This window comes from Planococcus citri, chromosome 5 (genome assembly GCF_950023065.1).
Source record: "Planococcus citri chromosome 5, ihPlaCitr1.1, whole genome shotgun sequence".
NCBI classification, from domain to species: domain Eukaryota; kingdom Metazoa; phylum Arthropoda; class Insecta; order Hemiptera; family Pseudococcidae; genus Planococcus; species Planococcus citri.
In genome coordinates, this window is record NC_088681.1 from 46908526 (window position 1) to 46936092 (window position 27567).

Consider the following 27567-nt stretch of genomic DNA (forward strand, 5'->3'; position numbering starts at 1 on the left):
AATATGAGCATCCTGAGCATTGAGCAAATTATAACGATAAGAGCTAAAATTTGACGCATTTGAAAGATCTACGAGTATCCTAAACAGAGATGACCTGTCGAAGTTGGGATGATTGTTTTTTTCTGTAATTCGACCGGAATTTTGAAAACGAAACTTTAACCACTTGATCTCACAACATTATTTGCTACTCGTACCTACCTATACAAAACGACGCGACGTTTTTTCCTCATCTTTTTAGCGTGAGATTAACGCATAAATTAAGGTCGATGTGTGTGTACAAGCTCAGCTGGAGGCAGATTGGATTCGATGGTGAATATTGCTCGCCATTGCAGCGGAATAGGTGGGCCAAGGATCGGGTTTGGGTAGAGGTACGAGTACGTTGTGTTTTTGTGTATTGGAGAATGCTCGTTATGAAATACGATTCGAATAGATACTCGTATTTGTGTATCTGCACTGTGTACCCAAACCTAACTATAATGTACATTTATGTAGAATATGATTTAAACCCAGCCCTGGTATACCTATCGAAACTAATATTATTGAAGTTTTCGAAATCGAAATCGATGCATATTGAGCAAGCATAGGTATTCGTATGTATATTTTGTTGTTTGACAAAAGTATCGCTTATACGATATGTTTGGAAGTGTTTGAATATTTTCTACATTGTGTATTAGGTACGTGTAAATGGGAATAGATGAAACTATCAGGAAGAGTGTACGAATGGAGGGTGTGTTAAGATAGCTCGAGGATCTGTATTTATAATAAATTTGATTTGTCAGAGTGTAAAATGAGTTTGAAGGAGAAAGCCACAACTCACTTGTAACGGCGTACTTGATGTGTGGGTGTAATGATGATGAAAATCGAATTTATTCATATTTGGAAATATTTTCAGCGAATGAAAAGTGAAATGAACGAGAACCTTTTAAAAATATTTCGTAAATATCTGGCAATCTACAATTTGAACGAAATCAAGCTAGATTGAAAGGGCATGTTCTAAAACCCCCAAAACCAAGATATCAGGCGCCGCGAAGTTCATTTTTGGATTTTTTTGCGAATTTTTGAACATTCAAAATTTGAATAATTCGTTCAATCCAACTCTCACACTGCAACCTAGTTTGGGCTATTCTGGAGCCTCCAGCGAGTTTTCAAATTCCTCCAGAAATTTTTAGAAGCTCTGGAAAGGTCAAAAGTGAACTTTGGCACCTATAACTTTGGCTGGTGCTTATTGAGCTTCCCTCTCGACCATTGTTTTGAATCGGCTGATCATTTTTTTTTTTTTTTTTGGAGGTCAATACCTTTTAGATGCCTTTGCAGCCTATAAATAAATTTTTTAGCCGACGTGAATGCTGCTTTTTATCCGATCACTGGTCGAGATACCTAATTTCAAAATACCTACTACAGGTGCATTGACAGATTGTATAAATTATCCTAATGATCGATTCGAACTAATTTGCGAGTTGTCATCTTGATTGAACGTAGGTCTAGGTACTAATTTGCGAAACGACGAAATTGTTTGCAAATTAATATGAATAACTGGAGATCTGTGGTGAGGAAAGGGGAATGTATTAAAACCATCTTGCTGCTTGTTTGAAAAAAAAAAAAAATAGCGTATGAAGGTAGGTAGATAGTTTTAGCATTTGTCGAAGAGAAAGAGATAGAGGGAGGCATGTCTAAAAAAAAGTGTAATATTTTTCACGTTATAATAATTTATTTTATGACAATTTGTTTGCTTCAAAAATAATCGATCGGAACCGGTTCGTGAAGTTGTTTGCATTATCCGAAGAATAAAGTGCCATCCTCATCCTCACATTGCATTGCATACCTATCTACCTACTTGTATCCTGTGTGTCTGCAATTCCTATGGATTTTCTTATTAAATGGAGAAATTATTTCGATTGGATTTGGTCGTCGATGTATTTTAATTGAGGTAATGGTGATGGGGAATAATTCGTAGAAATTGTATTCATGTATAGCTTCGTGTAATCTCGCATGTTTATACTCGTTGTATAGATTAATGGAAGAAGCTGGTAAAATACTTTTACGTGAAATTAATTTATTCCCTACTTCGGCGAAATTAGAATTGCATCGACGTGTCACGTGTATGTGTAAAAAAAAAAGGATAGACCGTAAATTAGGATCGATGTACTTCTAGGCTGGTCCGCAAATATGCGGGCGAATGTTAGAAAAATGTCCGAAAAATGACGGAACGGAAGGACCTAGCCCATTAGTGATGGGGAAAAAATGCGATAAAGCTATAAATTTGTTTATCTATGGTGTGAATGAATTAGGTGTTTAGGAGAATAAAGAAGAAAAAAATATATCAGAATTCAGATCGAAGGGAAATAAGATTATACAAGATAGATAGATTGGGAGTTTTATGAATTAATTGAATGTCGATCATCGGGCTGGATAGAATATTTTATTTTTTTCGAAACAGCTAACTTCAGTTACCTACCTAATGCAAAAATTGAATAATTATATGGAAAGAAGATTGATCGAAATTTTTATTGGGTACTTGAATCGTATTTTCGGATCTTTTCAAAGGATAGAAATCGCATACCATCGTTATACGACTTTGCAATAATTGATGTGTTATCGAGCGCATTTTTCGCAAATGACTTAATTAGAAGTCGAGTCGAAGCGCAGAAAATAAAATGTTTAGGATGATAAAATTGCACACCGCATACCGATGTCAAAATGAGATACACAGGGCTAATATCTGTGCAAAGCTTCGCTGCACTTGGCCGCATTTTACGAGACATAGTGCATCGAATGCAGCAGCCTTATACGCTAGATAGTACATAGATACTCGGTACCGGATATGAAGAATGTTAAAAGGGATTGTGTAATGTGCATTTATGCACTGTACTATTTGTAGATTCAAAAACAACGTGTTGTTCGGAGATTTAAAAATAATAAACCGATAAGTACGAGTACACATACGAAGCGCAGTACAGCACAGATACCGTATTGAAAAGAATACGGGGAAAGAGAAGAAGATGGGTACCTACAAAAGCACATGTACAAATCAGCATGTGAGACAGAGAGAGAGGAGGTGATGTGGGAGTACGTATCGTTACTTCATTATTATCTTACGAGTAGGTATTACGCGAATGCAATACTTTGATGCGTGGGTTCTTTGCACTGATAGCCTTTTAAAGATGATTCAAAAGGAAAGGAAATGGAAATTTTTGTTTGAAAATTTCAAAAGGTGAGATGATTTTGAGTGTATGAATTTTTCAATGAAACTTGAAAATTTTCAATTTATTCGTTTTCTCTTCGAAGATTTTGAAATTACTTTTTTCTTTCGTGATGAATTGATGAAAGATTGAAAGAAAAAAAAATTGAAAATTTTCTGCGATTGGAAGAAGCTGACGAAATTTTAATCAGGGAAATGTCACTCTCCTCCTGCACCATCCACCTTTCCACGAGAAAATCAGATCTTGAAATATTTGAAAAAAGATGTAGGGGGTCTCAAAGGGCTGCGGGAAGAATTTTGGATCCTTGATTTAAACCATCACTTTTTTCCCTCAGGGTTTCAAATTTCAAAATTTACGTCAAAAATAGAAAAAAAAACCTCGCGAAGACAGACTTTTCTTCAAATAAAAATCTTTTACGAACGAATTGATTCACTTTTTTTTGAAACATTTGTATAGCAATTGATCTGTTTACAATCGAATCGAATCATTCACGAACGATCGTTGATTAAATAAATTGATTGATATCTTGGTGAATCATTCGCAAACGGATCAATTAATTTACGATTGATTCGGTTTTTGTGAATCTGTTTTCAAGCGAAGTGAATCGAATCGAATCATTTACAACCGATTGGCAATTGAACAAACTGATTGATTTCTAGGCGAATCATTCGCGAACGAATTGATTGATAGTTGGTGAATCATTCGCGAACGAATTGATTGATATTTGGTAAATCATTCACGGACGAACTGATTCGTACAGGTGACTCGTTCGCGAACGAATCGATTCATTTACTTAATTTTTGGTGAATCATTCACGAATGAATTGAATAATTTTTGGTGAATTATTCGCAAATGAATTGAATTTTTTAGTGAATCATTCGCGAACGAATTGAATTTATTTTAGTGAATCATTCGCGAACGAATTGAATTTATTTTAGTGAATCATTCGCGAACGAATTGAATTTATTTTAGTGAATCATTCGCGAACGAATTGATTAATAGTTGGTGAATCATTCGCAAACGAACTGATTCGTACAGGTGACTCGTTTGCGAACGAATCCATTCATTTACTTGATTTTTGGTGAATCATTCACAAACGAATTGAATAGTTTTTGATGAAATATTCGCAAACGAATTAAATTTTTTAGCGAATCATTCGCGAATGAATTGAATTTATTTTAGTGAATCATTCGTGTACGAATTGATTAATAGTTGGTGAATCATTCGCGAACGAATTGATTCGTACAGGTGACTCGTTCGCGAACGAATAGAGTCATTTACTTAATTTTTGGTGAATCATTCACAAACGAATTGAATAATTTTTGGTGAATTATTCGCGAACGATTTGATTCGTGTATGTGACTCGTTCGCGAACGAATTGAATTTTTTAGTGAATCATTCGTGAACGAATTGATTAGTAGTTGGTGAATCATTCGCGAACGAATTGATTCATTTAGTTGACTTGTTCGCGAACGAATCGATTCATTTATACTTGATTTTTGGTGGATCATTCACGAATGAATTGAATAATTTTTGGCGAATCATTCGCGAACGAATTGAATATTTTAGTGAATCATTCGCGAACGGATTGATTCGTATAAGTGATTCGTTCGCGAACGAATCGATTCATTTACTTAATTTTTGGCGAATCATTCACGAACGAATTGAATAATTTTTGGAGAATCGATCAATTCGTTGGTGAATGATTCGCTAAAAATAAATCTATTCGTTCGCGAATGGTTCTTTCAAAAACTTAATCAATTCGTTCATGAATGATTCCCTTGAATGAATTTATATTTTCACGAACAATTCACTGAGAAATGAATCTATTTATTGAAATCGGTTCAGCCGTTCGTTTTCTAGGTAACGAGTTCTAAAAAATTGTCTTTAAAAAAAATTTTTGACGATGAATGGTGATTTATAGGCAACTACATTGATGCTATCCATTTTTTTTTGTAAGGTAAGTCTCATGCAAAATCCCTGGAAAGGCGAAAAAAATTCAAAAACAATTTTCTTATTTTTAAAAAGCTTTTGTTTGATTCTCAATGTAAATTTCAAAATTTCAAACACTGATGTAGAAAAGTTATGATTCGAGCCAGAGATCTCAAATTTACGTTTTCTTATAAGTAACATGCCAGTTTAGCAAACTTCTATGGATATTTTAATATTTGGTCGTAAAAATAGTGAAAAAAAAATAGTAAATTCAGTCAAAATTTCAACAAAAAAAAAACTAACAAAAAAAAATAATAAAAAATATTTACCAAAGACGAAAAATATTTTCGAAAAAATTAAAAAAATTACATTCATTTTTGAATAAAGACTGACATTTTTTTTTGAACTGTCACTTGTTAGCATCGTCAGAATACGTTCATCACTTTATAATTTTGATTTAAAATATAGGTACAAGGTTTTTACCGTTCCTCAAGGGCGTATTCAGGGGGGGGGGTGATTTGGGGTACAATCACCCCCCAGGATCAAAAAATTCTTAGGTTAATATAATTTCCACGATTTCTTGCATTGAATCACAGGAAAAAAATCATGTTATTTTACGTTTATAGGGAGATAATTTGCTACAAACTTCAAAATTCATTGAAAATCACATTATCTCCCTAGGTAGTTGCATATGCATAATCTATGTACTAATTATTTTTGTTTCTTGAATTATGAATTTCCACTGCTTTTGTTTGCTTTCCTTTTTTGAAATTGAAATTTCTGGAAGCATATTTTTCGTTATTATAAGAGAGACGAAGTGCTCCTTTTGCTCCAGCTTACTGATCATTATTGGAATTGAATAGGCACTGGGATTTTCCTCCCTCATAACGAAAAATATATTATCCAACTCAGGAGTAAAAATGATTTTCGACAATTTTGAATTATTTTCCTCTCGACGCTTGGGTAATAAACCTCGAAAATCGTCAAAAATCATTATCGCTCCCTAGTTGAACAGACTATTGATTCAAGTATGAGGATGTGAGGAGTGTCACGTTAAATCCAGAAAAATCAATTTTACAATCAAGAATGTAATATTTTTTACTCTTTGGATTGACAAATTTCCAAAATTTTGCCCTCTCTTCGCTCGTGCTTATCTGAATTTCATTATAAATAGGTATCAACAATTTACTGGATAAATTTCAAAAACCTCACTCTGATCAACACGTTTTTCAAGCTGAAATTCAGCATGAAAATGTCTGAAATGTGCCTACTATTGAAATTTTTATACATATGAGCCCGTTGGGAATTTTGTGATTTTTGTCCCCTACTTATGAGTCATTCATCACCCCCCAGGAGGAAATCCTGGATACGGGCTTGCCGTTCCTCCTGATTAAAAAAAAACATTCTGCAGTAAATTTTACGGTGGGAGGTGGGTGGAAGGGAAGTTGTTGAAATGTTGACAATATTCAATGTGATTCTCAGTGACCTGTCCTGTTCGATGTTCGTAATATTCTCGTCGATTATTTTCATCAAATGTTTCAAAAATTTGAAAAGTCTTGAGAGACAGGAAGAGGGGGGGAGTGGATAAATTAAAGAGTCAGATACCTATTTCAAGTATTGCGGATTGATCATTTATTGAGGAAACCGATCATTCGATGCCAGATTTTAAGGATAATTAGGTACGAGTTACATTCGTACGTAGTACGTACCTTTTGGAGTCGTCTTGTAGGGGGTTGCTGCTCCGTCTTCGCCACCTTCGTTATCTTCTTCGACAGCTCCATCTCCGGCATCGGCCGACATCTGATTCAAAGTAACCTTAGGCGTTGGAATTTCTGCGAATTTGAAAAAAGAAAAATAATGCTAAAAATAAAAGCTTTTAATAATTAAAACGTAGGTAGGTGGTTGGTCATTGCACCTTTTTAATAATGGGGCAACTCGTCACACAACTTATGCGTCGATTTTTCGGTTTCAACTAAAACACTATAAAGCTCGCTTCTACGTATAGGTAGAGATAATTGCAGGCGTTGTATGGTGTGAATGTGGTACGGTATACGACTATAGCATACAAATACTACTTACTAATGCAGGGAGCAATATGAGATCTGCTTTGTTGATAGCCTTTGGCACACCTGTTGCATGTGATACCGGTGACACCGTCTTTACATGGGCATTGACCACTGGTTTGATTACACGTTTTCCCCGAGGCACCGATCGGATGACAGTCGCATGCTAATTTGAGAAAACAGAAAAAAAAGTGCATGTTCAAATTAGTAAGCTCGTATTTGTTGTTGTTGTTTTGTTGCTTTATTTTTTCCTTTTTAATTTAATAATAATAATTGGCGAGAGAGCTCGGAAATGGAGAACACGTAACATGTGATATGGTATACTTTGTACAAATGATATTACTAGGTACACTGCAGTTGGCTACGAATTTAATTATTATCGTGTACGAGTTTGAGAGGCAAAGAGGGAGAGTCAAGTCAGATAAATCTACTCGTAGTACGATATATATACGATGACCTGAAAAATAAATTGGGAGTTTCAACCACCTAGGTTCTTCTCTGTACTAAATAATATGAAATACATCGTTGTCTAGACTCGGGTGTAGAAATTGTACAGTATGTGGTATGGTGCAGGACTGCAGGTGGAGGTGCCACCCCCTCTAATGCATATTAGGAACTGTTTTTTTTTACGTGTGCATAGTGCCTGCTTATTAAACTCAGTGTCAAATAAATAATTAATTTTATTCGTACACACGAATGTAAATAAGCCAGTTGAAGATTTTTTCCTCTCTCACTCTATCATTCATTTTCAATCGCTTGGTAAGGAGCCAAACCAAAGTATGATTACACAAACACCTAGTTGTCTGTGTTATTCAGTAGATAATACTAAATTGAAGTCACTGTACCTGTATTTGTATACTTATACTTTATGTATCTGTACAGGGAAAAGATGTGATTAAGACGACGTGAACCTACAAGTACGTGAGAAGGAGAAAAGGTGTGCACATTTTTCTATTGTATGGTAGGTAGGTTCACTAATCACTATACAAGTAGATAGTTGGATATACCTTTTAGCATGTAGGTATACCATTTACGTGTCGCATACCTACTCGAATGTAGTGTGTACACTGTACAGAATTGTAGAAGGTACCCATACTTATTTTTATTCAATTTAATTTAAATTTAAATGAGCATACTACGTACTATATTTTTTCCCAATACCTACTTCGGCAAGCTTATATCGTTGTCGTCGTGCAAAAAATAATACCTACGTAAGGTGCGGGGGCGAAAAGTAATTTCGTATTCGTCGTAAGTTTGCAGGTACCTACTAAATAAGTAAAGGTAATGGCACGAGGCTCGTATACAGATTATGTAAAATAGCTTTAATTCGTCGTATTTCGTATCCATATACTTTGTACACTATACAATCAATTACCTGGTACCTGTGGCGAGGATTTTACGCGTGGAAAAGACGAGATAAGAATGGCAAAAGATGATTTTAAGCTCGATTGAAATACGATATGCCTACGTTTAATTTTCAGCCAGAGAGGTGCGTGATTTCGAAGGAATTGCTGGGGCGTTGTGTGCTGCCAAAGTGGTGTTTTACGAGGGTAAATAAAGTTCTGAGTGTATTAATTGAACCGAATGACTTTCTCAGGGTTCATACTCGTTACTTTTCAAGTAACTAAGTTACTATTTTTTTTTTAAATTTTGGTTACCAAAGTTACTTTTTTTGATAAAGTTTTTTCACTTTCAATTTTTCCAAATTTTGGCCCTACTTCGCGAAGAAAACATGAAAGAATGTCTCGATTTTTTCCGCAAAAATACCACTTGTAAAATAGAAACAAATCTCGTTTTTTTTTCAAATTAACCAAATAGCCCTGTTTCTTGATGAAAATGTCTAAGGTAATTGCTGTTTTTCGAAATAATTTTCAAAAAGTCTCATTTAATCCCAAAAGTCTCGCTTTTTGGCAGACGCTTTTTCGACAAAAATTGCGAAAAAGTCACTTTTTTGCCAATTGATTGCTAGAAAGTCTTGTTCTTCGTAAAAAATATTGAGCACTTCAAAGTTGAGCTTTTTTGCAATAAATAACCAAAACGTACTGCTTTTCATGAAAAAATTTCAAAATCATACATTTTTTATGAAGAAAATTGCGAAAAAATATTTTTTTTTCTTGTAAGTAATAAAAATTCTTGCTTTTTTGCAAAATTGCTATGAAACCTCGCTTTCATCCCCCCGCCCCCCCCCCCATCACCTAAAATGTCGCTTTTTTGCCAAAAATCTCCAAAAACTAACTACCTATCTTTTTTTGCCAATTATCCTTGAAAAAATCCTGATTTTTGCAAAAATTGTCAAAGTCTTGCATGTTGCAAATTGCTATGAAGCCCTGCCTTTTGCTAAAATTATTGTTCAAGTGATGTTTTCAAGTAGCAAAACGTCTCCCTTTTTGCTTAAATTGTTAAAAAGTCTCACTTCTTTGCCAAAAATTAATAAACGTTGTTTTCTTACAAAAAAATTCCAAAAAATCTCACTCATTCCAAAAATTTGTCTTAATGTGCTTCCTTTTAACCAGAAATTGCAAAAAACCCTTTCTTTAGCTGAAATTGTCAAAAGTTTCGTTTTTTGCCAAAAATTATTCTCACTTTGTTGCCCCAAATTTCCGAAAAAAAAAACTGATTTTTTTGATCAAAAAGTTGCAAAGTGAACTTCTTTGGAAAAATTTGAATTTTAATTAAAAACGAAAAAATCTGTTTTTTTTGAGCGATTTTTATTTTTTTCTGCATTAAAATGTTTTTGCTTTTGTTTTGTCACTCTTTTGGTCAACTTATAGGTATTGTTACTCTTTATGGGGAAAAAAATGAGTTCGAGCTCTGCATTCTCATCGTGAGTCTTTAAGAAATTATTACCAGAAATGATACGTATGTAGAATCTGAACGAAAATTAAGAGAGGGGTGCGTATTAAGCTGTTCCAGATATTGGAATGGGAGGGAGGCTGGGAATAGGTACAGGTATACCTGTTAAAAAATGTCTGATATGCTAGCCGTATACGTAAGTAAAAAAAAAGTCCGTCATTTGCTAAGATTTTCAAAGTCTTGCAATCTGCCAAAAACATCAAAAAAATCTCGATTTTTGTCGAAATTGGTTTCTGACATATATCGTTTCCAACAAAAAATTGCTAAAATTTGTAGCTTTTTGGCAAATAGCCTGTCTTTTTTCCCCCCGGAAATTGTGAAAAGCTGTCACTTTTTTGCCAATAATTGCCAAAACGTCCTGCTTTTGTAAGTACTAAAATTGTCGAGGTCTTGTTTTTTGACCAAAATTCTCATTATGTAACAAACTTGCTAAAAAGTCTCTTTTTTTTACCGAAAATTGTCTAACATTTTTACTGTTCCAAAAAGCTATCAAAAAGCCTCATATTTTAACATTTATGTTTCAACTTGGATTTCAACTGGACTGGATTCAAGTATCTTCCCCTTTATGCGAACTTTTTTTGTTTCAACCCCCTCCCCTCTTCCCCTCTGTCCAAGAGTCCCAAACAGCGGATAATTTTCGGATCAAACAAAATGGAGTCGAAAAGGCACACCAAAATACACCACCAGGACAAATTTCAATCACTGAATTCCATTTCTTAATTTTTGATAAATTTGAAAAAATTCAAAACTCTGAATTTGGTGTGAAATTGAGATAAAAGACTGAAGTTTGATTCAAATCTTTTTTTTTTTTAGGCTTTTCAAATCGATTGATGGTGGTTTTGAACCCTTTTGGAACCTCCAGCGGATTTTCACTATTTTTCCAAAACTGGACAATCTAAATACGTGCTGAAAGAGGCTCCAAAAATTGATTCAATAGGTCAACAATACGACATTATGCAAACAAAACTCAAATTTTGATATTTTTTGACTAAAAATAGTTTAATATTGTAAGTATTTGAATTTTCAAATCGTCGAAGTCGAACATAAAAAAATTTAACTCAAGTTTTAAAATTTTGGTGGTTGGTGCATTTTTGAATGCCCTTTCGATGAGAAACCTCACAACAACGATAACTGAGCGAATACTTGGTGGTAGAGGTGTAAAATCATATCGAAAGCTGAAATTCGTCAAAAATTGCGAAGCAACTGAATAATACTTAAGCAATCTTTTTCGCTCAAACTCTGAAATTTTGCACTTATAAAGATATTTTTTTGGGTGCTTGAAGGGTGTTGGATTGTTGGGTATTGCAAATTGTAACAGAACATTGAAAAATTGGAGCTATACAAAGACATTGAGGACTTTTTTCTCATTTGTTGAGAGTGGGGAGGATTAAGATTAACAACGACCTTGCTTTCACAATTGTTTCAAAAAAGTTGTTTGAAAATTTGAAAAAAAAAACGAAACTTTCAACCCTTATAATTTTGTTCAGCACCAAGGTGAATGATGTATTTATAGCTCTTTTTACTAGAAATTTCGAGTGTTTTTCTTTGTCACATTGCCTTCCTTCGTCGTGGTTGTTTGCGATTCAACAACCTACTGTTGTTCCTATTCTTGCTATTTTTCAATGTTGTATTGGTGGTGGTACGTAGACGTACTGCAGTAGGTAGGTAGGTATGCTATAGGTACGCACGGCATACACCTTCGTATAGTAGGTACCTACGTCGGAAGTGGCCGCTTTTGAATACAATACAGCCCACTTAGAAGAGATGTAATGCTCGTTTTATAAGAGCGAAAAAAAGAAGAAGAAAAAACGTAACTGAAAGAAAGGAAAAGTATTCAAAATAATACCATTATATGTAGTAGAGTTGCAATGCAATAGGTACTAGGTAGGTAACGGGTCCTCATACTCTCGAGGATGGAGTATTTTCTCCTGTTTGGACGTTTCATTCATTGAAGTAGGTACATGCAGTGTTTGGTTGATAGGTAGATAGTATAGGTACCAGCGACCAGGTAAGATATTATGGTGGATTGGTGGATGAGCTTACAGAGGTATGCAATATACACATAGTACATACGAGACACGAGTAGAAGAGTACATAGAACGAAAAGGAAGACGCGAGATCATTCTCACGAAATGCAATCCAAGATAAGGATTTTTATTTTCCACATCTTCTCTTCTCTTTCATGTCGGCGCGACATTTTTATAAATACTCGCGATAAATAACGGGAACGCATTGGGCACAGATAAAAGATGCACTAGACAGGAAAATCCAACTCTCAGTTTGTAAGGCACGTTTTCGATTATCAGACACGTATCGGGAGAGCATGTGTGAATTAAGCAGTTTCCTAATTCGGCATTATTAGATTATATACGTGAGCGTTACCGTTTCCCGTCGAATTATATCGCCATCTATATAAGAAAGTGTATTTGAAAAAATGTCGAACGATGAAAAAAAAAATGATAGTAATAATGAAAAAAAAAATAATAAAAATGAAAAACAAACATCAAGAATGAGAGAGACCATAAGTGTTGGGTGTGTGAGCAGCAGATCTCTGGGATCTGGCATTTGCTTCTACAAAGGCTAATGCTCTAGTCGAACTCGGGGTGTGAGCTGTTGCGATAGATACGAAGAAGACGTTCGACGTTCATATTTGTCGTGTTTTTTTCGCTTTCGCCGCCGAGATAAATTGCTTTTGAAAATCAAATTTCACGCGCGCTCGATGACGAAATACGTATACCATACGGACGTACGCGTCGACGACCGGTTAAACGTTATTTATGGCTATTTTATTCATAAATTTATCATTTCGTCGAGCCAAAAATATCAATCTGGGTGTTACGAGTATCTTTCTCGTTGCTGTGTATTTTCTCACATGCGTGATATGGATTAATCTGTTCGTTTCGTCGCTACCGTAGATTCCTCCAAACGATACCAAGGGCTGCTGAAAGTTTTACTGCTAAGAATATTGACGTGAAAGATGAATACATTTCCAACTGCTTGTTGTAGGCCGTATTGGAATGATTGGAAAACCCTCTAGGGGAAGGGACAGGGAGTAAGTCTTGAGAAAATTCAAGGTCTGATTTTTCTATCAGTGTTTGGCAATTCCTGAAAATCCCCAGAGACCCAGAAATCGTGAAGTGTGGAGGAGGAAACGGAAGGGGGAGGGGTTACTTTAATTTTGTAAAAAAATTGTGTCATTCGCTCCTCCCTTTATGTACGTAGATGGAATTAAAAATATGTATAAATATTTTCAAGTAGTGGAAAAATCGAGAAATTTTAGGAGAGAAATTTTTCTGGAGGAAATCGTATCTTTCTTTAGACTTTCTCCTTCCTGTTCATCTACTTATCCCAAAAAAAACATCGTCATCCCATCAGGAATTTTTCAAGCTCTTGCCCAGAGTTGCAAATTTAAAAAATAAAAGTTTCTTACTTCGGTTCCATTTTTCAAAGTTTTATATATCAGATCAAAAAATGCCATTCATTCATACAAGGGAGATATATTTGAACCGGGAAGGAAAAAAATGATTTGGATAAAGCTGTGAAAATACATCACTATCTAAAATTTCAAGTGCTGAAGTGATTTTTTCGATTTTTGACGAATTTTTGAAAATAAATCAGGACTATAAAAATGCGAAAAAATCAAAATTTCACCAAATTGACGTATAAATCTGAAATTTTGGTTCCATTCTTTTGATCTTCTACCACCAAATCGATTGGAAACAATTTCAACCCGTTTTTAAGGAGTTCTCATGCATTTGGAGCATTCAGTGGATTTTTTTGAGAATTGATATATCTCCACGAAATTTTACCTAATGGAAGTTTGAAAGCTCAAATTAAGGAAATTTCAACTTCTAAAAATTTGCTGGAAATTCCAGAATTTATTGCTGAAAACGGTTCGAAACCGTTTTCAATTAATATTCGAGTGGTCAAAAATACATAGAATATATACAAAATTTCTTCTTCTTGTTCAAGTCTGATGAAATTTTGATATTTTTTTTTTTGCATTTAGGGCCTTTAATTTTCAAAGAATCACCAAAAACCAAAAAATTCACTTTAAGTAATTTGATGTAATTTTGGCTGTTGATGTATTTTTATGCATGTTCTTTCGATTTAGCTTTATTCAGTTCTAAAGTTTTTCAATAGTTGGGATATCTCCTTTTAAAGGGAGAGGAGTAAATTTTTTTGGAATGTCACAAAATCCAAAATGCCAAAAAAAAGATCACATCAAAGCTTGTGCTCAATTTTTTTCAAAAATATTAGTAACTTAAAAAAAAAGTTAGAAAAAGTCGCCAAAAAATGAAAAAAAAAATACAAAATGTGAGCAAAACATTTTCATGCAGAAAAAAATCGCAAAAAAATTGCAATTGAATTTCATGACAAAAAAAATGCGGAACATTCCAATTGAAATTCGACCTTTGGCATTTTTTTTATTAAAAAAACGAGACTTTATGGCACTTTTGACTAATGGCGAGACATTTTGATATTTTGGGCTGAACGTGAAACTATGACAATTTTAGCAAAAGGAAAGGTTTTTAAGAAAATTTTGCAAAAATAGCGGAACTTCTCAGCAATTTTCAGCAAAGAAAGAAGACTTTGTCAATGTATGTATTTCTAATTTTCCGTGAAAAGCTGCATTTTTCAGTCATGAATTTTGCCCAAACACCTTTTACATTTTTTTTAAACCCCTATAAAATGAGGAAAAAATGAAAAATTTGTTCAAAAAAATCTGAAAAATGAAAAAACTAAAATATCTACTTGCTTACAAATTTAAAATTTTTTTTCGCAGTTTCAAGTGATTTAATTGGTGGGGGGAGGGGGGGGTATTTTCATGCGGTAAAAATGTAAAAAATATAAGTGATGAAAAAGTCATGATTTTTTGTCTGAGAGTTTTGTTAGACACCCCGTTTTTTGGCAATTGTTGACAAGAAAATTATATTTTTTCACGCTATTGTCGAAAAAGCGCGACTTTTTTGTAGCTGTTTTTGGCAAAATAGTGAGAATTATTCGCTATAAAAAACGATAGTTTTTGTAAATTTTTGGCAATATGTGAGAATTCTTGGTAAATTTGACAAAATGCGAGACTTTTTGCAATTTTTGGCAGAAAGCGAGTGTTGAACAATTCAAATTTTTGAGAATTTAAAAAAAAAATAAGATTGTATTTTAGTTTCAGTTTCTATTTTGCAGTATTGTGTCCACCCCTTTCCTTCTCATTTTTCAATGCTCGGTTTTGTATTTCTGTAAGTATTACTGCAGCAAAAAGAATATTTATTCTCCTAATAATGGCCCTCCTCATTTTCTGGTTGTCGAAACTCAAAACACACAGTAAACTATCTGAGCGACGACGAAATTCAATTTGAAAATTCGACAATTCAAACGAACGCGTTTCATAATTGAAATCGTGCGCGAGAAAACTAGAACCATTTGTAGAATAACGTGGAAGAAAAATTAAAAACCTACCATCTGACTGACGCTGGAAAGAGAACTACTGCAGGGTTGAGTCAAGTCATGGGATTGTGAAGTAAAATCTCAGTTTGAAAATTACCCTCCCCCCTTTGCTCCTGTGACTCCAACTCGTTAAGTATACCCTGTGCATTTTTGTGATCTCGTAAAACGTGAGCGTTGATATGGCAGTGTGTGCTGTATTGCGAGTATTTTGAGTAAGTACATAAGTATAACTCTCTAATCGTTATCTTACGAGAGACAAACAGGATAATTCTCAAAGACCGCAGCTACGAGTAATATTGGCCAACCAGTGCAACGTTCGAGTGTACTTAAATATTAAGCGTAATTTCAAGAACGTATAATAAAATTTTATGTATGTACTTGTGCCGGAGATGAGTATAATAAGGACGAGGTATATTCGATAGGTTCGCGGAGTATAATCTCGCGTCGCGGCGCGCCCGCAGTTTATACTCGTATGATGTGTGGTGTCTTTGCGTGGATGAGCATGAAAGTTGATTTTACGACAACGATATGTGGATGTCGGTCGTCGTTTCATCGTAGTGTGGTCGTTGCCTTTGGCGGGATCGTTAAAAGCTGTGCAGTGTGCGCACGAATATGTCAATCATACGAGAACTGAATTAAATTCAAAGTTTTTCAAAAATCGTGTTGAAAATAAGAGATAACCTAAAATTCAGGAACTTTGGTCCATACCTGGTAGGCTGGTACACCTATATTTGTATGTTATAAAATCATAGCCTCATAGGTCTTCGACTCTTCGTGTATGAAAAAAAAAACAGATACATAAGATCAAGTGCATACAGACTGCAGAGTGGTCCTTCTGATTTTATCGTTGTATTCGAGGGTCAAAGAGAAGCAGTCATTCTTTTCCACTTGTGTTTGCATAGGCTGCGAGAGCTTTAGGTACTTATTTGGTAGAGTTAGGTACGCATTCGAGTGCATAACATTATGTGGATTGTGAAAGACAACAGTAAAAGGGGGATAGAAAAAACGAAGAAATTGAAGGAGAAAAGGGTGAGAACCTATCGTATCAATTGTAAGGTGATTCTATGTGCGGAGTCAGCATTTCAGAAATCGAATTAACAGGTGCTAGGTTACACATAGGTTATATGGCAAGTAACCAGGAATGTTTATGCTATAAGGTGGAGACTTGAGGTATATGTACTTTACTTCACTGTAGTTATAGCGATAGAGTTAGTCAGTCAGTATTGTTATTATTAAAGCGTTTGTTGAATAAGACCAGAGGGGGTGGGTGGTATGGAATGGCGTTACAGAGACGTGCAAGAGAGAAGGAATTAATCGCATATTATTTGAAAATTCAATAACAGAGTACACAGACAATAATCTTTGTTTTGGTATAGAAGCTAGCGATAGACGGTGAGTTTGATGATGGTGAATTGCAGTATCTATGTATAAAAGAAACGCCTGCCTCGCCGCCACCAGTAAACCACTGATGATGATACTTGCTGCCTTTTTTGTAGCCTGAGGATATCGCTCGAATGATCATCGTATGTACTTACAGTAGGATGTAGTAGAGATAGTACTCCTAGTTACACGGTGGTATTGTTGTATTGTAATGATTCTGGGCACTCGTGATGTATTTTGTGGTGATGATACGGGGGGAAAGGAGGAGTGGAATAACCATTCATTGCTTTTGGTGAGATGGTATGGTGTAGTGTGTGCATTATATGTATGTATACATGTAGTGCAAGGTCTTGCGAAAGAAGTACGTTATTTACATAGTATGAGATTTCGATGGGATGTACTCGTATCTAAAATCAAAACGCACATTTGTTGTGGCCAGAAGTGAAGACAACTGATGGCTTTTACAAACGTTATAGGTAAGTGTTATTGAGTAGATTTCAAGGAAAGAAAATATAAAATGTACTATATAATTAAAGGTCCCTATTAGAGCTGGGAAGCTGATTTTTTTTCAATGAAAGTTGTCGACGAGATAACTGGTATTCATGGATTGGTTTACATATTCATATTTTGGTACATTCTGCAGATTTTCAAAGTACACGGCAAAAACCATCAGCTTCCAAATTTCCTGGTGTTAAGGGCTTAAAGCGCATCACATCTTTTTGGAAACGACTTATTGTATCTAACCAACAAGAGACTGTTTTACTGTAAATTTGCCTATTTTTAACTAAAAATCAATTAAAATCTGAGACGAAATTAAAGGTGGCGGGGGGGGCAGCTTTCCACCGCTGGGCATCAAGAGAATTGGAAAAGTTGGCAAATTCGTCTTTTTTGGTGGAAGTTGGAGAAGTTGACATTTTACCAACTTCCGGATAGCAAATAAAAACCACATAGATAAATTAATAGGTACAATAATTCATTAAAAGTTGATGAGAATTTCCAACTGTCATGTCAGTTTAGAACTGCTTGAAAATGCCAACTGACCTCATGAGCGAAATTTTTCAAAATTGGCCACAAAATTTGGCAATGATTAAAAGTTAGAAAATATCACGATGTTGATAAAATTATGAAACAATGCACAAACGTTATGATGAAAGTTTGAAAATTAATTAAATCCAAAAAATTCGTCAAATGAAGAGCTCTATTCCAAAGTGGATTAAGTCATTTTTTTTACCCAAAAAATGCGTTAAAAATTTTTGATGCTGAAATTTGTTCTGTTTCCGAAGGTTACTGCACCTTTCCTTCCTTTGGACATAGAACAATTGCTCGTAGAAAAATTTATTTTGAAAAATCAATGACTTGAAGTTTGAACCACTTTTGAAGCAAAAATCTCCGTAAAACATGTTTTTTTAAAAATTGACTTAACCCACTTTGGAATAGAGCTCTTCTAATGTTGAAGCAGGAAAATATATATAAAAACATTCAACGCAAATAAACTTCCATAAAACTAGAAATGTGAATTTTCAAAAGTTTTTGCCCTCGCTTTGTTAGAGCCTGTTTGATTTTCAGTTTCAAAATTATAATTTCTAAGGAAAAAAAAATAGACGAAACCACTGCATAGAAAACACAGAAAATACTGCTTTTTTACCTCTCAAAATAGGAATTTTCGAAAGATTTTGCCCTCGCTGGTCTGTTTGCAGAGTGTCTGCTTTTTCACTACCTTTCAAAAAAATCATTACCTTCAAAAATATTTTTTAACCCCCCACAGATTTTTTTTCATTTTTTTTTTTTGTTTAGTTTGCAAGATGGAGGATTTATTTTCATTTTTAGAAGGGCGTGGAAAATCAGATTTTTCACTTTTTTCATTTTCCACTGCCTTTTCACTAGTTTTACTACCTGTATACACCTTGAATCACTATCTTCCAAAATATTTTTAACCCCCTCCCTCTCCAGATCATTCTTTTCATTTTCTTTTTTTTTTGTTTTTTGTTTTACGGTCACCATTCAACTATTTTGAGAATACATTTTTTTTCAAATGATGGATTTAGGATTTTTTTTCATTTTTTGCAGTGATTTTTGTATATTTTAACGATGGAAAATCGAATTTTCTACTTTTTAAAATTTTTCACCAAGTAAAGAAGAGTGATATCCCAAAACTCGCTTTGTCCATTTTTATCAAAGTTGGGTTTTCAGTGGTACCTGTTAGATGAAGTATTAACTCACATTACCACATCATCAACCTACCAAAATGAGGTGTTAAACTCACCTAAATAGCCAATTCACTAAAAATTAAAAAAAAAATAATGTTCTAAAACGCGCTTTGTCCATTTTTATTGAAATTTTTTTCAGCAGTATTTAGTGGATGAAATGTATACCTACCCTCCTACATCATAAATCCACCCAAATAAAGTGCTAAACTCGCCCAAAAAGCCAATTTACCCGTTTAAAGGGAAACTGTTTTTCCTCTCTCCTGAAAAGTTGTGAAAATGGACAAAGCGAGTTTTGGAATATCACTCTTCAAATGTATAAGAAAAATTGCTGAAAGTCACTGCTTTTTCACTATTTTCATTATTGACATTCAAAATTACATTTTCACTACTTCCAGTAGAAATCCTGGTTTGCTTTTTATCTCACGATTACAATTTCCAACACAAAAAAAAATTCGCTTTTATATTTCAACATTGAAATTTTAAAAAAAATATATAAGAATTTCAATTTTAAAATTTTGAAGCTGAAAAAATACAGTCTACACTTTTCATATAAAAAATAAGGTGCTTTAACCTTTTGAAATTGGAATTTTCAAGTTTTTGCCCTCGCTTCGCTTGATCTTTGATCCAATTCGTTTGTCTTTTCCAAAATTACAAATATTTAACCTCGACTTTAAGCTCATGAAGGAAAAAAAACACATGTAAAATTTTAGTGAGTGAAGTTGAAAATTTTGGTTACTTTAGTGACCCCCCCCCCCTGAGAAACCACCTTGGTTCGTCTCTGATTAAAATGGCCACCATTTTCATTCATCTTCAATGAAACAGAATTTATTATTGTTCTTTGATAAATTCGGTTTTCGAAGGAAGATCATTTACTCAAGCGAAACCTTCGACAATACAATAATAATTATACTACACAACTGTAATGTACATAGACTGCGACAACATAGCGATACGAAGGCATAGCATTCGGTACAATCCACAGCCCATCCCTGCGAATTGGGCTGAGCGCAGTGAAGGGTATTTTCATTTATCGTATCTGTTTTGTTTATGACACATTTAACCCGCGTTGAAAGGGACCGCCCGCGTATGTAACGCGTTAAAATTTTCTTTAAACGTTGGCTCGTACGCCAGACATTTCGCTATTAATGACTCGAAACGTTTTTCTTAATGGTCCCACACCGTGCACATATATTCTATTCTCTCGAAACTCGCGCGAGCATCATCGCGGATCTCCCTTCTATCTCATTCTCTGCCTCAATGTTTTTCTTTCTATCGTTCATATTTTGGTACATGTATCCCTTTTTATCCTCGCGTCGAGTACGTACAGACTATAGACTCTCTCACTTACTCATTTTCTTCTCATCAGCGGCTCGCCGGCCGTAAATATGTACATAGGTATGGCAGAGCACACCTCATTCTCATCTTTTAGGCTTCTATATACACAACACACATACTACATAATAACGCAGATTTATTAAATACGCCATTAAGTATAAACCTCACAAATGCTAAACTGCTTCATCTTTCTGTCGTAAGTATGCGAAGTTGTTTCAGAATTCGAAAATTTTACATCTCTGCAAAAGTGGGTAGATATAAGTGACTAGGTGTACTGTACTTTCGCAGCGAAGATATATGGAGAGCGCGAGTTTGCTTTTAATTCCGCGAATCGGACGTAAACGAGCGATTTTTTCTTCTTCGCCGTCCAAAATGACTCGAGCGAGTCGTTAACGAGATAAGAATTTGTCATCCACGTCGCATAGCCCGTCTAGTCTGCGATCTCGCTTTTTGATGGAGGGTAAATTAGTATATGAATGGAGTTACCGCGGATATTTTTGCCATCAGTGCCACTGTGGCTGCGTGTTTTGACGTATTTATGACGACTGAGATTTTGTTTTACGATAATTTGAAGAATTTTTTTTTATGAATATCGTATATCTATAGGTATATTTAATCGTTACTACAACGCAACAACTCATGACTGATTTGAAGAAGAAGAGGAGAGAGGAAAGTTACAGGACCACGATGTCCAGCAGGTCACGATCGAAAAACAAAAGTTCTTGGACTTTTTTTATACCACTGGAAAATTACATTAAATAACTGATTTTATTTTCGAAATTGTTTCGACTACAGTTGCTGAAATAAGCCCCCCCCCTCTTACCGAAGAAAAATATTCAAAAATGTTTGAGAATAATACTCGTATCATGATGACTGAGTCACAAAATCTGTATTCATGGCCACGCTGACCAAGTGATCATATTTTTAAAAGCTGAAAATTGAATGTGGGATTCGGTAAGACCGACATTTTTTCTGTTCCACAAAGGCCTACAGGAAAAAATCTAATTTCCTGCTAATGTTTGCAACATTCTAATAGGTTATAATTTTTCTCTGATGAATTTCCCTCCATTTCTTCATTCAATTTCGTTTTAAATTCCAATTTTAAAAACGTTTTTACCATTTTCACAAAAATTTTACAATTTTTTTTCTGTCAATAGTGTTATTTTTATACTGGCAAAAAAAATTCAATCAGGCGAAGCTGATGAAAGAGATAAAAAATACAGTATGACACAAAAGTAGTGCTCGGTGGCTTTTATTTCCAAGTGGAAAGAGCTAGCGAGACGAATGAAGCGGCGTTGAGTAGGGAAAAATGGCTTTCAAAAGCGACCTTGAAAATTTCAGGCCCAAGCACAGGGTGCCAACAAATTGAAAAACCGGTTTGGTCAAAAAATTCAAACTGGTTTTTATTGGCGCAATGTATCCTACACACTAAGGCGACAAAAATGTGATATGAATTTTTTGAAACTGGTTCATTAATTTGCAACCAGTTAACAAAAAATACTCAAAAATTGTCGATGGAGAAAAAAGCTTGAAACATAAGTTATAGAGCGTGAAAAATTACACAATTCTGTCTAATCACATTTTGAAACCGGTTCATTAGTTCACATTTCGCAACCAGTTTTTGACAACCACCCAAAAATTAAAGATAGAGAAAAAAGCTCAAAACAATAGTTGTGGAGCGTGAAAAATCGTATCATTTTCGCAGATTGGATCTAGAAACCGGTTCATTAATTTGCAACCAGTTATCAAAAACTACATAAAAATTGAAGATCGAGAAAAAAGCTTGAATCAAAAGTTGTAGGGGCCCTGAAAAGTTACATGATTCTGTTCGATTACATTTTGAAACCATGAAACCGGTTCATTGGTTCACATTTAGCAACCAGTTTTTTACAACCACCCAAAAATTAAAGGTAGAGAAAAAATCTTGAAATAAAAGTTGTAGAGAGTGAAAAATTGAACCATTTTCGCTGATCGGATTTTGAAAATGGCTAATTAATTTGCAATCAGGGAACTTTCGATGGCTTGCTGCGAATTAATGAACTGGTTTTAAAATCTGATTAGCGGAAATACTTCAATTTTTCACACTCTACAGCATAAGTTTCAAACTTTTCTCTCTATCTCCAATTTTTAGTCGATTGTCAAAAACTGGTTGCTAAATGCAAACTGATGAACCGGTTTCAAAATGTGATTAGGCAGAATTACGTAATTTTTCACGCTCTACAACTTTTGTTTCAAGCTTTTTTCTCTATCTGCAATTTTTGGATAATTTTCGATAACTGGTTGCAAATTAATGAACCGGTTTCAAAAAATTCATATCACATTTTTGTCGCCTTAGTGTGTAGAATACATTGCGTCAATAAAAACCAGTTTGAATTTGTTGACCAAATCGGTTTTTCAATTTGTGAGCACACTGTGCTTGGGCCTGAAATTTTCAAGTTCACTTCTGAAGGATCTTATTTTTCCCTACTCAACGCCGCTTCATTGTTCTCGCTAGCTCTTTCCGCTTAGAAATAAAAGCTACCGAGCACTACTTTTGTGTCATACTGTATGATTATAGGTGCTGACGTGCATTTTTCGATGCCGAAATTCCCACGAGGCACATCTAGGGCATCACACGGATGTATCGTACATATACAAACCAAATTCCAGCCTCCTAGGTCAATTTGGGGGGCGGTGGGAGGCTCCAGAGATGACATAAGATCAAAAAGTGCAAAAATCCACTTTTTTGTATAAGTAGGTACAGCTGTAAAGGGATGGAGAGGGATTTAAAAGTCTGTACGCCATCCCAAAAATTTGGATATCCACGAATATTGACCCAAGGTCATTCCCACTCAAGCCCCTCAATTCGTACGACAAATCAAGCCAAAATACCTACCTTTGAGCAAATTTTATATGTTTCGTCAAAAAAAAAAAAAAAAAATACACATCAGACATGCGAATAATTGATGGATTTGTACTTTTGAAGTCCCAAAATGTTGTGCTTGTATCTAAGTTTTTTTCAAAATTTTGACAAATGGAGGTCCAAAAAATTTTAATTTTAAAAATTGGGTTTTAGGACTTGTCTCGAGCCAGCTATGGGATCAAGTCGGTTCAGATTTTGGATTTAAAGTTTAAATTTATGTAGAAAAAAAATCAGCTTTTCAGAATTTTTCCATGTTGATTTTATGGCCATTTGCTCCAAATTTAGAGCCCTTAAAATCAGAATTGGCTTCTCACTATATTGTGAGGAGAAAGTAGGTAGTGACTAATAAGCTCAAAAATGATTAGCAAAACATGCCAAATTTCAAAAATCGGTGCGAATCTTCAACACAAATTTGTTTTTGAGCTGAGAATGGATCCATTCGATTTTGCAACTTGAATTCAGCTCTGGCAAAATGCCAACAGTGAAAATTGAAAGTATGTAATGTAATTTTATTGCATTCAAGCTGGTTTGTGTGCGAGTAAGTTACCCAGTACAATGTGAAGTGTCATGATACATGGTCTTTCAACCCTCTGCGAATGTGCAGAAAAATGTATTATAGGTACAAGAAGGTATCCTTCTCTTTCCAACTACAATAATATCTTCTACGTATACTTCAGCTAAGTTGCGGAAAAAATTAAACTTTTTACAGCACAACCGCTGCGGGGACTATAGAGGATGAGATGAAACGCAGAAAAAAAAGCCCCAGACGTGGTACTTGTTTCCCAGCTCTCATTTCGGTTGCTTGGCTGGCCCCCTCTGTAATATACGATATACTTACGTTTCTCGTATTGTACGCGTACACGTAAACGTGTAAAATAAGAAAACCGACCGCATCCGCATCGTCTAATACATAAAACGTAATTGGCGCCCTGGGATTTTAGCGCGCGCACAGATAACGTTTTTCCAATTTTATTATAAGCAGCCATTTTGGTACGTCTTAAAAGATCATCAATCATGTTTTCGATATAGAGATATATTATTCTAGTATACTCGTACATTGCTCGGCTTGGTTGGGTGGTGCGAGGAAGTCGAGCTCGAGAATCGAGATGCAGTAAAGGTGGTAGCGGTGTATGGCGCCCCTGGATTCTATCTCTACTACTTTTCTAATTCGGTCGAAGGATTAAGTGTATAAGGTTGTTTAAGTATTTGGCGAAGGGATGAGGGGTGGCCACGCGAGCGAGTGGAACGAGCAGAAGAGGGGTTGGGTGGGCTGAGAATTTGATATTTCAAATAGACATAAGAAGCTTTATCATCTTTCACACAGTCATGTACCATGTAATAATTCACGACTTTAATATTTTAATTGAATTTTAATGACGGTGGCGTCCGAGTTGTACGTATTTGCAAGAGGGTAACTAAGTATAAGGGTAGGTAGATGAGATTAAGATATGAAAGTAGGTATTTATGGGGTGTTTGAAAACAACTCCGGGGTTCTTCTCGCTCGAAGAATTATCATTATTTTTTCCGCACGCTATTATTAAAGTGTTTTGATAATGATGAGCTTTTAAATAGGTACTTACTTTGTACACATTTTAAAGTAGTTGGTTTCTTTTTATTCTTCCATGTTTGAGACTGAAATTTTCGCTGTAGTAAGATAAAGCGTGTTTGGTTATTCGCACGTGTCATTTGAAGAATTTACAAAATTTCTCAGTCTCCGATCTCTCAGATCTTTGTGGAAGTGATTTGTGAAAATTTCAAGTCATATTGGTTTTGAGAGTGTTGTAAAAATGTAACTGTGATGTTTCGGAAATTCCGCAGAAATTATTGGAGCAATGTTGGTAGGAACGACTTTTAAGATTTCTTAAGCAGTTTTAGTCAATTTGGTTTTAAATTCATTACTCTTTGTTAATTTTCAGTGATTTCAATGCTTATCTTTGCAATTTTACATTATCTATTTTATTACGTTTTCAACATTTTTCAAACATTTTTTGACGTTTCAGTTATTTTTCAAGACTTTGGTCATTTTTTCATGTTTTGGTTACCAATTTTATTTATTTCCAACAGGATACACATCTTTTTATTCAGCAATACAATTGCAAAGCCTTGCATTTTGCCATAAAATTGTCAAAGTCTCGCTTTTTTTCACGAAATATTGCAAGAAATCTCACTTAAAATGACTGAAATTTGTCGATTATTTGCACAAAAATCCGGTCTCAATTTTTTCAAAATAAACAATGTATGTAAAAAAAAAATTACGAGTATCAACTTTTTCGACAATAATTCCCAAAAAGCCATGCTTTTTATTAAAATTGTCATTTCAAAAATTGGTCAAAAATGTCAAAATTCTCGCTTTTTAGCAAAATTGCTGAAATATATCACTTTTTGCCAACATAATAGCAATAAAGTCCTGTCTTTTGTCTAAATTGCAAAAAGTCGTATTTTTTGTAAAAAATTGCCAAAAATTGTCGTTTTTTGTAAAAAAAAATTGAACGATATTTTTCTAAAAATGATGTAAGAATTTCGCTATTTGCCAAAAATTACCAAAAAGTTGCAAAATGGTCTGATTTTATTTGACAAAAATTGTGAAGTAAGTAATTTGCAAAATGCTCTTGTTTTTTTGTGATTTTTTTTCTACATTAAAATGTTTTGCTCACTTCTTTTTGGTTACTTTTTGATCACTGTTTTGAGCTTTTTTAGCTATTGAATGATCTTGTTTTTTTTGTAATTTTTTCTACATTACAAATGTTTTGCTCACTTTTTTGAGCTTTTTTAACCCCACAAGCCCTGGAATTTTCAGCTCTTTTTTGGTAATTTTTCAAAATTTCAATGGTGTTTTGAGTATTTTTACATCATCTTATTGCGTTTTTAGCTCTTTTTCATAAACTTCTGACCAGCTTAACTGCAATTTCATCATTTTTTTTTTGCTACTTGCAGTGTTTAAATGTTTTGCATTTAACAGAAGTTTAAACGAAGTTTTATGCAAACTGTTCTAAATTTTGTCGAATTTTTCGGAAATTTCTTGATTTTTTGGTTATTTTTAGTGTTTTTTATTCATGTTTGTAAGTCATTTTATTTATGCAATTGGACGAAATTCCTTCTGTTTTTTTTTTTTTTTTTTTTTTTTATGAAACTTGAAGTATCACAAGTCCATCACCATTCCTATGATGTCGGACTTTCACCATGATCCAAAAGTTCGCAGCTTTCGTGCGTAATCGCAAACAAAATTGAGCTTTTTGAAATTTCATGGGATAACTTCGCATAAAATTCATTAAAAATTGAATTTCTCAGGGACGGCTGAACCAATTTTGATCAAATTTGAAATTTCACAACTAGGCTACTAACCGCATATTTCACCATCATTATCAAGTTCCAAAAGCTCAAAGCTTCCAAGTTTATCGAGTGACAAAATTTTTTTTCGACATTTTTTAAAACTCATTATTTAGAAAAGGGTTGAACCAATTTTGATCAAATTTGAAATTTCACTAGATCTGCACGATTCCTACAAATGTGACCCTCAATTTTTGATGAATCATTCATGAATGATCAATTTTTTTAAATAACCATTTGCCAAACGCCAATGAATTGAGCAATTCTTCAATTTATGAATCAATTCGTTCGCGAACTAGTCACTTATACGAATCGATTCGTTCGCGAACGAGTCACATCTACGAATCAATTCGTTCGCGAATGATTCATAAAAAATAAATCAATCCGTTCGTGAATGATTCACCAAGAATTGAGCAAATGAATCAATTCGTTCGCAAATGAGTCACTAATAGGAATCGATTCGTTCGCGAACGAGTCACTTATACGAATCGATTCGTTCGCGAACGAGTCACATCTACGAATCAATTCGTTCGCGAACGAGTCACATCTACGAATCAATTCGTTCGCGAATGATTCACTTATACAAATCAATCCGTTCGCGAATGATTCATAAAAAATAATTCAATCCGTTCGTGAATGATTCACCAAAAATTGAGTAAATGATTCGATTCGTTCGCGAACGAGTCACTTATAGGAATCGATTCGTTCGCGAACGAGTCACTTGTACGAATCGATTCGTTCGCGAACGAGTCACTTGTACGAATCGATTCGTTCGCGAACGAGTCACTTGTACGAATCGATTCGTTCGCGAACGAGTCACTTATACGAATCAATTTGTTCGTGAATGATTTAGTAACTATTGATCAACTCGTTCGCGAATGATTCACCAAGAAATCAATCAATTTATTTACTTAGTCGCCAAT

At 34.5% G+C, this 27567-nt stretch overlaps 1 protein-coding gene across 2 annotated transcripts in view; it reads right to left on the reverse strand.

Annotated features, from left to right (window-relative positions):
- LOC135848893 (netrin-3-like) overlaps positions 1-27567 on the reverse strand; it is a 192162-nt gene that overhangs the window by 11275 nt on the left and 153320 nt on the right. For both annotated transcript variants that reach the window (XM_065368975.1, XM_065368976.1), the window contains exons 4-5: positions 7212-7361; positions 6842-6964 (exon numbers count right to left, since the gene is read on the reverse strand). In XM_065368975.1, coding sequence (XP_065225047.1) covers positions 6842-6964; positions 7212-7361 — 273 coding nt within the window. The remainder of the gene's footprint in view (positions 1-6841; positions 6965-7211; positions 7362-27567) is intronic.